Source organism: Dromaius novaehollandiae, chromosome 22 (genome assembly GCF_036370855.1).
Source record: "Dromaius novaehollandiae isolate bDroNov1 chromosome 22, bDroNov1.hap1, whole genome shotgun sequence".
Classification (NCBI taxonomy): Eukaryota; Metazoa; Chordata; class Aves; order Casuariiformes; family Dromaiidae; genus Dromaius; species Dromaius novaehollandiae.
The window spans coordinates 5254444-5265691 of record NC_088119.1 but is presented as its reverse complement, the minus strand read 5'-3'; the positions used below and the strand labels follow the sequence as shown (position 1 = coordinate 5265691).

The window sequence follows — 11248 nt, the reverse complement described above, 5'->3', positions numbered from 1 at the left end:
ACGGGGCTTTGCTCTGCCTACTCCCTCAGCCACAGAGCAAGCCCTGCAAGGGAAATATTTCTGTAAAGAGCATCTGCTGCAGAAACCACCCATGCAGAGACAGACACCCTCCTCCTTCCAGAGGGAGGACAGCCCTTTCTCTTACAATCAGGCTCTCTCATCTTGTGCTTGCCCTGCCTCCATGTACGGCCAGGCACCGCTACTGCTCAGAGCATTGTTTCCTCCAGGAAACAGCCCTGGGGACAGTGGCTGTGAGCAGGAGTGAGCAGGAGTCGTTGCTCAGCCAGGAAGCCCCAATGCAGACATGTGCGAGGGCCCTGCAGGAGCGATACTCATCCGCAGCGGCCCTTGGTGTCAGGAAGCAATCAGTATGAAAGCACCAGGTAGGCCAGAGGGAGAAAAAAAAGCCAAAGCGAATCAACGATGTCTGGAAGTGTTTCCCAGTGGAACCTGTCCTTTACCTGATCACACAGCACGGGGTGCACCTTTACCCCGTGGCACAGCAGAAGGCCGCAGCTGCATGCAGGGAGGTGCGGGGATATTTGACAGCTACTCTGCTGGCACCGAGGGTTCAGGGACGGGCAGGACTGAGCCACCGTGGCAGAACAGCTCTTTCTCGAGGTCGCAGTCCATGAAGCCGCACGTGTACCCGTGTGCCAGGCTGAGGGGCAGATCCTGGGTCTTCACATGGCCCATATCTCTCGCTTGCCTTTGTCCCCCAAAATAAAAGACACCCACTCATGGTGAAGAAGGGCTGCTTCTTGGTGGGGAGCACAGCTAGGCGGTGAACATGTAACAGGAGGCCAGCGAGGGGAGGTGCCGGAGGGGGGGCAGTTATGCTGCAGGCCGGGGGAGATGCTGGGAATGCCCCAGGCTGCCTGGCACACTCAGGTGTCTTCAGTGTGCAGATCACGGAGCATTTGGGAGCGCTCGTGGAGCTGTGCTACAACAGAGTCGTCTGCCGGGGGAGGCCTCCACCTCTCCCACAGTCTCCGCAGCCTGCAGCACAGCGCCTGGCATTGCCATCCTGATGGCTCCTGTGTTTGCACGGCATCCAGGAGCAGGATGGTCTGAGCAGCCAGGCAGTGGATCGAGGGCCTGCCGTCATCTAGCAGTTCTTGGAGGACTGAGACAGACAGAGAGCCGAGATCAGGGCCACGGAGCTGCAGAGAGCCCCGGCCTGCCCTGCCGACAGGGCTGCCCCCACGCCACTCTGGCCTTGGCCAGGCAGGAGCAGGTGGGCAGCAGGGGGATCAGCTGGAAATCACTGCTCAGGAAGGCCCCTAACTCCTCTGAAATACCCCCTCTGCCCTCCGGACACAGAGCGCTGCTGGCCTGGGGCAGGCCAGGCAACGCCAGCACAGCTCCCAGCTCTTTCCTCACCCCGCTCCAGCCCTGCATGACCCAGCGCAGCCCTCACTCACAAGTGCGGATGGCGGAGAGTTTCTCTGCGCTCCTGTTCCTCATGTGCTGCGTGGCGAGCCCTAGGCACACACGGCCCATCACACCTCGTGCCCCCAGCACCCCCAGCAGCACAGCTCCCATCCAGCCCTGCCACTCTGGTCACGCACCCACCCTTCTCCCCTTGGCCAGGGCTTGGCCCAGCGTGCTCCCCGTGGCGCAGCACCCACGGAGGGCCTGTGGGGCTGAAGGAGGCTCCCCCCAGCCTCCAAGAGCGCCAGCCCTGCCCTGGGCTGTTGTGAGTCACCCATCGCTGGGACCAAGGAACTCTGGGACAGAGAGGGCTCCCGGGGCTTGTGGCTTACCTATGAACCTCACGGCCAACTCTTGCAAGGCCGCCTGCGGGCTCTCCAGGTAGGGAAGGCTCTGGCAGAGGTACTTTTCTGCCCTGCTCCTGTCCTGCACCAGCTGGCGAGAGCACAAGGCCACAGGGTTGAGGCAGAGCCTCGCCACACAGCCCAGCCACTGCCTCCTCCCAGGGACAGCCTGGCAGGACAGCCCAAGAGTCCCTCTGGGCTGGGGGCCTGCGGCAAGGGAGCGTGCGTGCAGCTCCAGGCTGGGGGCTTGGGACGTGGGGCTGCAGCAGTGGGCGAAGAGCACAGCTGCCTGCCCCACCCCCAATGCATGCAGGGCAGGCCTCCTGCAGCTGGGTCACAGGGGCTCTGCGCTTGCCCTTACCAGGCACTCGCCAATCCTCCAGGTCTGCAGCGTCTGGGTCAGGTACCCGAGCTGGTTCCACTTGAGGAACTCTGCTGCTGCCAGGAGGGTTTCCTGCGAGGCCTGCAGAGGAGCAGTGGTTAGGGGAGACATGGCCCGCAGTGGGCGAGGGGAAGTGGTGCCTTGCCTCCCCTGCCTGTCCCCCCAAAGCTGTCCCTGGCCCCTGGCAGCCTGTGCTGTCTCTGTCTCAGCAGGCAGGGGTGGGCATGGGTACCAGCACCCGGGGCAGCAGAGACGGGAGCTCACCCACAGGCTGCCACTGTCACCCTTCCTGCATCCCTGGGCAGTGTAGAAATGCACACCTGAGCCACTCCGGGGGCCTGGTCACTCAGGTGGAAGAAGAGCAGGAGAAGGCTGCTCTGCACGTGCTTCCTCAGGCGCCGCTTCCATTTCCCCACCACAGTCTCCATGAGGGCTTTGAAGAGACACAGGGAGTGCTTGCGCACGCGGCTGGAGACCTGGTGGGAGGCAGGCAGGGGAGCAAGGGCAGGACCTCAGTCCCCATGAGATGAGGGGCTGCAGCCAGGTCATACCGGCCCCCGCACCAAGGAAGGCAGCGCAGTGGGTTGCCATCCCACGCTGCGGCCAGGCAGAGCACAGCTGGCAGAGGCCTCTGGGCCTCGAGCAGCTTCTCTAAGCCTGGCCACACTCGCACCAGCTCCAGGAGAGGAGCTACCCCAGGGCACGCAGGGAGGAGGAGGCAAGGCTGCCCTCCCTGTCCACTCCTGGGCACGGAGGCCCTGCTCCAGGCTTGGCCTGCATGGCTCGGCAAGCGGGAAAAGCACGTGGTCCCGCCGGGCAGCAGGCAATGGCTGAGCTGCGCGGGCTCTCAGAGCAAGTGTTGGCCTGTGACTGCTGTGTGCAGGGGCTGGGCTGAGCACACAGGAGCCAGGGTGGGGAGCACTCATCTCCTCAGGGGGTCAACTGGCAAGGGAGAAGCCGTGGGGCTGTGGAGGCCAGCAGCTGGCCCCTGGTGAGCCCCGGGGCAGCAGGGGGAGGTGGTCCTGCCAGAGGGCTGGACGCAGGGCTGGGCAGAGGGCAGGCTGGCATTGCAGAGGGCCCATCTGCAGGGTGCAGCTCCCATACCGGACGTACATCATCAAAGAGTGGCAGGAGCTTCTCTGCCAGCTGCAGAGCCACGGGGCCGGCCCTCTCCCTCTCCATGTGATGCAGCACGTTCCGCAGGATACACAGAGCCTTCACATTGATATCCCGGTCGGCATCGTGCAGGCGCTCCATCACGTCTGGCAGCAGGCCCTGCAGTTTTCCGGCCTGCAGGAAACACACAGCTGCCTTGTGCTGAAGCAAGGGAAGATGCCTTGGCACAAAGGCTTGCAGTAACAGCAGCCTCCTCTCTGGCTGCCCACTGCAGCCCACAGCGCCCAGGCCTTTCCTGCAGCAACCTGCAGGCAGGCTGGGCTTACGGGCACAGCCATGGGGCATGCGGGAGTCAGAAGCAGGGAGGGGGACAGGAGAAGTCAGGCCATCACCACACCATCCCTTGCCTCCTCCCCTGCCAGAGCCCAGTGGGCAGCTTGGTTAGGAACCAGCCCTGTCTGGAAAGCTCCCTGGGCAGGGTCCAGTCGCCAGCAGAGCAGGTTCTTTCTCCCAGAGCCCAGTGCCCCAATGCCAGGGCTCTGCGGGCACCCACGGCCTGTGCACAGCAGGATGCAGGGCCATGCAGAGATGTCCTTGTCCATGCTCTCAGGCACGTTCTGGTGCCTTTCTCCTTGTGCCACAGAGCCCAGGACTGGGCCACAGGGACTCGGGGGTGACGAAGAGCACAGCGGCAGTTGAGAGCAGCTCCCACAGCTTCCGAGTGCCACCAAAGACCTACCGCCCGCTGCCCAGCCTCAGGCTGTTGACACGGCTTTGCCCTACTGCCCCTGCTCACCACCTCAGGGCTCTCCGACAGCATGAGGAGGCCTCGCAGCACCAGCCCGCGCATGACCAGGCGCCCAGTCCTCAGGTGCCTTTGGAAGAGGCGCAGCACCTGCTCATCCACAGCGGTGGAAAACTCGGCGCAGTTCAGCAGCTGAAATGAACACAGCAGAGTGAGAGCCTGGCAGCGCCGGCAGGATGGGCCGCAGCGGGCAGCCGCTGACTGCTGTGCTCAGACAGCTCAAGGCAAGGCCCCAGGGGCAGGCAGACCCCACGGCACGTGTCACAGCTTCTCCCCTCGCTATTCCTGCCACCTCTGGCCCAGCTGCAGCCCCTCATCCGCCTGCCTTGGAGAAGCTGAATGCAGAGATCTGGCACAGAGGGTGCATGAAATGCAGGGCCTTGGGAGTGTCAGCCCAGCAGAAAGGCAGTATGGGGAGGAGGGCCAGCACCTCCCCAGCTTTGCCGACTCCTGTGCTGTTCCTGCTGGCGGGTGCCAGAGCTGAGTGCTTCAGGGCACCGCAGTGAAGCACTGTGCCCTCAGGCCCACCTCCGTGAAGAAAGCCATGGAGGGGATTTCCCGCTGTACGTCCCTCATGCTGAGAACCAGGAGCAGGTGGTGGAAGATCCAGTGGCACTCCTTTGTGGCGCTGGTCCTCAGCTGCCTGGTGGGGGGAAGAAGGTCCTGTGGGTCCTGAGGCAGGCAGCTAAACCTCATCCGGGCCTGCACCGCCAAGTCTAGTCATTATCCCGGGGACCAGGACATGCAGGGCAAGTCTGCGGCTCCGCTCTGCCGCAGCAGCCAGGGGCATTTGCACATGGGCGGGGGAGCTTTCGGCATTGCACGTCTCCAGGAGAAACCCTGCGTCTGACTCCATTGGGTGCCCCTTGGTGGGTGGCTGGCAAAATCTGTCCCTTCCTCCTCTGCAGCAATGCCCTTCCCACACGTCCCTCCCACTTTGGACTCCCATGGCTGTGGCTCTTCCCAGGTGCCTCTGGCCATCCTGCACCCTTCTTGCTCTCTGGCCACACAGCTCGTGAGCAGGCCTGCCGGGGCCAGGGGCAGCCCTGCATGCAGCCGGGCAGAGAGGGCTCTTACCTTGCCAGCAAAGTGATGCCTTGGTGGTGGCTCTCGGCACAGATGAGCATGTCCCATCCGCCCGTCTTGTGGAGGACGCCAACCTGCTCCCCATAGCCTGCCCAGTGCAGCAGGGCTTGCAGGGCCTGCAGAGCGGACCTGCAGGCAGAGCAATGCACCACCGGTCACAAACCGAGCCCTACTCCAGGCTGCAGAGCCATGGGAGAGATGGGGGACGGAGAGGCAGCACCTGACGGGGCTTATGGGGCTGCCTCTGCCCTCCTCAGTGTCTGTCTTGAAGAAGGCCTCGACGTCCTGCAGCGTGGCCTCCATGGCGAACGAGATTTGGAAGAGCAGAGCCACGCAGAGCATGGGGAACAGGGCCTTCCCCTGCTGCAAGGTGGGCTGCAGGAGGATCTTGCGCAGGGCCCTGGTTGCCTGCAGAAACACCCCGAGACAGCAGTCACTGCAGACCCCTGCTCCTCGAGGAGCCCTTGGGGAGAGGCAGAGGGAGGCTCTGGCATTGCGCGCAGCCAGGGCAGAGGCAGATGGAGAGCCGAGGCTGCCTGCCTGGCCTGGGGCAAGTCCCAGCAGGTCTCTGGGCTCTGTCCTGGGCACTACGAGCTGGCTGTGTTGTGAGGATGTTGTGTCTGTTGGGCCCAGGGCAGGGCAGGTGTTGGGGAGGTGGAGAGGGAGGGTGGAGAGGGAGGGCAGAGGGTGCCTGGCCTCTTGCCCCAGAGAGGGGAGCGCAGCCCTGGAGGGAGTGCTGTCTTATCCAGGAACTCACGGCCAGGGGCACGACGTGAGGTTCGTCTTCGACAAAGCAGACCCGCCTGCCCTGGCGCCTCTCCTGCAGCACGAAGAGCAGCTCCCCCAGGACCTTCTCTGCCGTTGCGGGCTGGGAGACCATCACCCGCCACATGGCCACGGCGACACTGTGGGCCCCGAGTGCTCGGTCAGTGGGGCCCCCAGAGCTGCAGCACTGAGGCCTGGGCAAGCCCCTGAGGGCCTGGGCTCTGTGTCAGCCCTGCCCTGCCCTGCCCGCTGCTCGTCTCTGGGAGCACTGGAGAGCCCTGCGTGGGCAGGCAGGAGATGGTGGAGCGCATGGCCCTGGGTGCATAGTGGGAGCGCAGCAGCGGGGCTCTGGTCTGCCCCTCAGGGTGTCCTGCAAATCTGCCTGGCTTCAGCAGCCACAGCATCTCGGGGCCCCTCTCCCCATGTGCTAGTAGCCCTCAAGGCCTGTGGCCCCATACCTGTCACACAGCACAGAGGATGCCAGCAGGCTCCTGACCGCCTTCTCCGGGTAGAGGGAGCTCAGCTGGAGAAGGGTCCGAAGCAGGACGCGCCGGGCCAACTGCTCGCTGACGTGCATCAGATTCTCATAGATGCACCTCACGATGCGAGATGCCTGCAGGGGATACGGCTGAGAGTGGGGCTGCCGTGGGATGGCGGCAGTTTCTTCCGCTGCCTTGGAACAACGGCCCAGAGCCCAGGGCACGCCAGCCACAGGATGCTTACGTGCCGCAGCCGGGAGGCAGAGTGTCTCATGGCCACAGCCAGCATGCGGGCAGCTGCCAGGGTGTGGTAGGCACTGGAGTCGCTCATGCCCTCGATGGCTGTGAGGATGACTTCTGTCATCTCGGAGGGGCAGAGGTGTTTCCCAAAGATCTGTGGGAGGAAGGAGGGGAGGGAAGATGGGTGTCCTGAGTGCCCCGACAGGGCTGCTTGTTTGAGCAGGGAGAGCAGCTCTGGAGGGAGAGAGGTGGGGCAGAGCTGGGGCAGTGCCGCCAGGCAAGCGGGGAGCAGGGGCCATGCTGGGCTGGGGGCTGGCCTTGGGGAGGATGTGGGCAGAGGGCCTTTGGAGTGAGGGAGCTAATGGGGGTCACGGTGCCCCTGTGATGGCCTTGCTGTGCCCTGAGACGAGCCTTTGGCTCTTCCCTGCACAGGCACGGTGGGAGCCCTCTGCGTGGGGCCTGCGAGGCTCCTGCAGCCACACTGATCATTGAGCCCTGTGCTCACCAAGCCTGCTGCCTCCCTGGGGCCATGTGTCCCGCAAAGGAGGAGCTCCTTACCATGGTGGTGTCGCTGGTGCTCTGGGACCATGACAGCCAGAAGGTCTCAGCTTTCCAGTCCCCCTGGAGACGGCGATGCTCTGCGCTGTCCTCTGAAGGCTTCCCACCTGGGCCGGAGGGAAAACACAGCACAGTCAGGAGGAAAGGTGGAAAGAATGCGATGGCAGTCCGCAGGCATCAGGGAGAAACTGGCTGCCAAAGGAAAAGGCAGCCCTATGGCAGTGGTGCGGGGTGATGCAGCATGGTGGCTTGCCTACACCCCTGTCTGAAGGCTTTCTGCCCCTCTCCTCCAGCTGAGGAGAGCAGCCCAGTGGGCGAGGGCTCTCGCCTGCCCTTGCTGGCGTGTTGGTGTCTGGCAGGGCCCAGCCCGATGCATCTTCTCTTACTCTCTCGCTTCAGGAGAAAGCTGCCGAGGTGGCAAAGAGCATCAGCAGCCCCACGCCTGGTGCCCTCGTCCTCATCACTGCAGCACAGTCGAAGACGTGCCACCAGCTGTCCCAGCATCTGGAAATGCTCCGTCCCCAAGCTGGCAGTGCTGTCCTGCACTCCTCTGCTGGGGACATGGCCCTGGGGAGGGAGGAAGGACTGAGAGCAGGGCTGAGGGGGGCTGTGGCGCCAAAGCTCTGAACCCAGGCATGGGGTGCCTGAGTGAGCCAGAGCGCAGCAGGCATCTGCCCAGCCCTGCGGCAACTGCTGCCAAATGGCTGCAGTGCTGCATGTCCCAGCCTGCCCTCCCCTGCACCCTACCAGTTCTTCTGCCCAGACGAGGGGCAACCTCCCCTCCCACCGAGTGGCCCTGAGCCAGGGCCCAGCAGCTGTGACAAGGCCAGGACTAAGCAGCCTCCCTGCACAGCCCTTGGAAGGCAAGGGGCCTTACTGAGGAAGGGTGAGTAAAAGACACCTGTCCCCAGCAAGCACAGCCTCACGTGCAAGCCCATGCTCCTGCCCTCTTCTCTTCCACTGCCTCTGCTCCCTTTCCTTGCTCTGCAGCCCACAGCCTGGGCTCCTCTGCCCCATGCCGCAGCCCCCTTCTCAGCTCCTTTTCCTTCTCTCCTGGCCACTGCAGCCCACCCCTGCCTCTGCCCATCTCCAGAGGCCCCTCACCTCCCACAGCGATGAGCTGGTCAGCAGTTTGCTTAGCTGGGCGATCTTGTGCACAGCTCTCTCACGCTCAGCCGCCCGCTGAGACTCAGTGAAGGGCAGCAGGACCTGGGAGGAGAAAAGCTGCTGCTCAGCCCTGGGACTTGACGGCTGCTACCACAGTGGCAGCTCTGCCCGGTGCCTGGCAGGCTTTGCCCTGCTGCCCTGAGAGAGGCTCCCTGCCTGCGGCTTGCTCTCGGTGCCTGGTGCTGGGGAGTGTCCATTCGAGGAGCCACTTCCCCTTGGGGGGAGGGACAGAGCCCCGAGAGTCCCGCTCTTTGCTAGTGCCGCACCTGCAAGATGTGCTGCAGCTCCAGGAGGCCGCATACGTGAGCACCGAATACCAGCTCCTGCAGCATGTTGTGCAGAGCGTCCAGCGTCTGCAAGGAGGACAGACGTTGTGGCAGTGCTGCAGCAGTCGGTCCTACGCACAGGACACTGACTTGCTCTCCTCCTGCTGGGGCTGCCAGGGACACCCCGCTGCCCTCACAGAAGCCTCCAGGCAGCAGAGCTGCTGCAGGCGGGCTGGCCCGTGGCCACTGCCCCAGGCCCAGCACTGGGGCAGGGCAAGAAGGGCTGAGGCAGGGAAGACAAAGAAAGGAGCTTGCCCTGCCTTGCCTGCTATGGCCATCTCTCAACACAGGGTAAGCTGGCACAAGCACACAAGGGTCAGCAGCTCTCCAGAGCTCTGCCAGCACTTACCTGGTCGTAGAGAAGAGCCTCCATGCTCTGCATGTCCTCCCTTGGAGGGAAGGAGAAGATGCTGCAGATGCAGGCGTGGAGGAGGCTGTTGTTCTGCGTGTCCTCCAGGACTGGCCTCACTTTGCTGCCAGGAGAGAGAAGGCACCCATTGGACGCAGGGCTGGGAGCACAGCCCTGATGCCCCACGAGTGGGGAGGCGTCTCTTGGGGAGGGCGAGTTCAACATGGCGGTGATAGCGGTGGGGGAGCCCTGTGGGCAGGCTCCTGCTGCTGCAGGGACCCTCTTCCAGGGACAGGGAAGAGTGCGGGCCAGTGGAGAAACATGCCCTCTCCTCCTGCTACCTCGCGGTTTGAGGGAAAAGCTGGGACACTCTGGCAGAGCCCCAGGGCCCACTCCCTCTGCCTTCCTGTGTGGCCCATGGTTGGGCCCAGAGCAGGGCAGAGCAGAGGCTCAGCACACAGCACTATCACACTCCAGCCAGGGTGGGCGATGCCTTGGAGTCAGGACCAGTGCAGGTGGCACGGGGCTAGGGGGAAGCTCTGGCTAAGCCAAGGCAAGGGGCAGGTACCTCATGGCGGTGATGGCAAGCAGGGCTTGCTGCCGCACTGCAATGCCCTGGAGGTCATGGGGCTGCTCTTCCAACAGCACCTGCGGAGCACAACCAGCATGGGCCGTGGCCACTGCCAGCATGCAGCCACGGCTCTGCTGGGTGGGCAGAGCCCCCGGACCCCAATCCCAGCACTGGCACCCAGCACAGTCCCTTGCTGCAGAGCTCCCAGCTCACAGGACATCCCAGTGGCCCCCAGATCCCACAGAGGCAGAGCTCTGTGCCCACAAGCACCTGTCCCAGCCCTCCCTGTGCCCAGGGGCCACAGCTCTGTTCTCACGGGGCTCTCAGGGCCTTGCTGCTCTTGCCCCCTCCTACAGATGTCCTGGCGGCTGGCGGGGGGTGGGGGGGGCAGATCCCCTCACCTTGATCTCCTCTGCCAGGGCAGCTTTGCTGCACAGATCAGACAGGTCTCCCCCCAGGGCCTCGCAGTCCACACCTCTGCAGAGGGCACAGATGGAGGCCAGAAACTGCAGCTTCTGGGCCTCTTCCTGAAAGCAGGGGACGAGAGAGACAAGCGGGATGCATGAGAGGGCTGAGGCATGGCTTGCAGGACCAGAGCAGTGCAGGGCGGAGGTGCGAGGTGGAGGACACCAGAGGGGAGCAGCTGTGCACAGCCAGCAGTCCCCCAGCAGCCAGAGAGCAGGGAGCAGCCACAGAGGGAGCTGGCCAGGAGATGCCAGCAGAGCCCAGGTGGCAATAGATGGAGGTACCTTTTCTGAGGCCCCGAGAAAGGCCTGGATGTGCTGGAGGGCTTTGCGCTCCTCTTGCCGCTGAGTCAGGTAGCTGGAGGCCGAGAAACCTGGCTCTGAAAAGAACACGAGAGAGCAGAGGAGACGGGTGCCTGGTGCAGAGCAGGAGTTGCTCAGAGCCCCCAGCTCTGGCAGCCCAGTGGTGTCCACTCACCTGTGCCCCATGCCTGGGGCTCTCTGAGGCGGTCCAGCTGCTGCTGAGAGCTGCCCCAGCCAGGGGCTTGGGGCTGCTCCCAGGCCACCCTGCGGGTGCTGGGGGGTCTCTCCGCCATCCTGTGGGGAGGAGGAAAGGTACTGTGGGGTGGCCATGAGGGAGCCTGCCGTTCAGCCTGGTCCCATCACAATACTGCTGGAATGGGGAGGTAGCAGGGCGGGGGGAGCCAGCAGGGGCACAGGGGGGAAAAGACACGGGCACCAGTGTTTCCAGAAGCAGTAAATGCCCTGCAAAAGGGGTCTTGCTGCAGCCTGGAAGGATGGACCACATCCAACTGGACTTGGCAGAGGATTGTACTGCAGAAGTCTGAACATGGGGCTGCGACTTGACCAAGCAAAAGGTTTTGCTGTGGCCAAGGGCCCACAGGGGCTGAGGGCTGCCTTTGCCCCATGCCCCTAGCAGAGCCGCACGGCCCCTTCCCTCTTACCTGGGTGAGGACTGGAGAGGTGGCAGGAAAGAGCTGATCTCCTCAGGGCTGCCTGGAGGCAGCAGGGAAAGACTTGGCCTGGGCTCAGGGTGCTCGTCAGCGAGACCCCGGTGCTTGGGCCGTGTGCCTGTCCCCGTCCCCTGGGACAATGAGGGGCTGAGGCTGTGGCGGCGCCTGGCAACAGCACCACTGTGTCA

At 64.0% G+C, this 11248-nt stretch overlaps 1 protein-coding gene across 8 annotated transcripts; it reads right to left on the bottom strand.

Annotated features, from left to right (window-relative positions):
• Nucleotides 1–738: 738 nt before the first annotated feature.
• LOC112983360 (maestro heat-like repeat-containing protein family member 7) lies at nt 739–10695 on the bottom strand. Of its 8 annotated transcripts, none has more exons than XM_064524411.1 (21): nt 10565–10695; nt 10372–10466; nt 10024–10149; nt 9620–9699; nt 9052–9175; nt 8643–8729; nt 8314–8418; nt 7596–7776; nt 7210–7316; nt 6656–6805; nt 6391–6545; nt 5925–6072; nt 5388–5575; nt 5159–5296; nt 4610–4724; nt 4073–4213; nt 3265–3450; nt 2481–2636; nt 2140–2241; nt 1767–1869; nt 739–1126 (listed from the first exon to the last, which is right to left on the bottom strand). In XM_064524411.1, exons 1-21 carry the CDS (start codon nt 10680–10682, stop codon nt 888–890), a joined length of 2844 nt encoding a protein of 947 aa, XP_064380481.1. In that variant the 5' UTR covers nt 10683–10695; the 3' UTR covers nt 739–887. The 8 variants fall into 8 exon arrangements, with proteins under 8 accessions (XP_064380481.1, XP_064380482.1, XP_064380485.1 ...); XM_064524412.1 differs by having other exon boundaries at nt 3274–3450; XM_064524415.1 differs by lacking the exon at nt 2481–2636 and having other exon boundaries at nt 3274–3450.
• Between the last annotated feature and the right edge of the window lie 553 nt (nt 10696–11248).

What these genes read in the sequence shown, in the direction of transcription:
- LOC112983360 (XM_064524411.1), bottom strand. Translation starts at nt 10,682, where the DNA reads ATGGCGGAGAGACCCCCCAGCACCCGCAGGGTGGCCTGGGAGCAGCCC. An exon ending in CTTGCCATCACCGCCATGAG is followed by an intron (nt 9,176 to 9,619) that starts GTACCTGCCCCT and finishes CTCTCCTGGCAG; the next exon opens with CAAAGTGAGGCCAGTCCTGG. An exon ending in AGCTGCAGCACATCTTGCAG is followed by an intron (nt 8,419 to 8,642) that starts GTGCGGCACTAG and finishes TTCTCCTCCCAG; the next exon opens with GTCCTGCTGCCCTTCACTGA.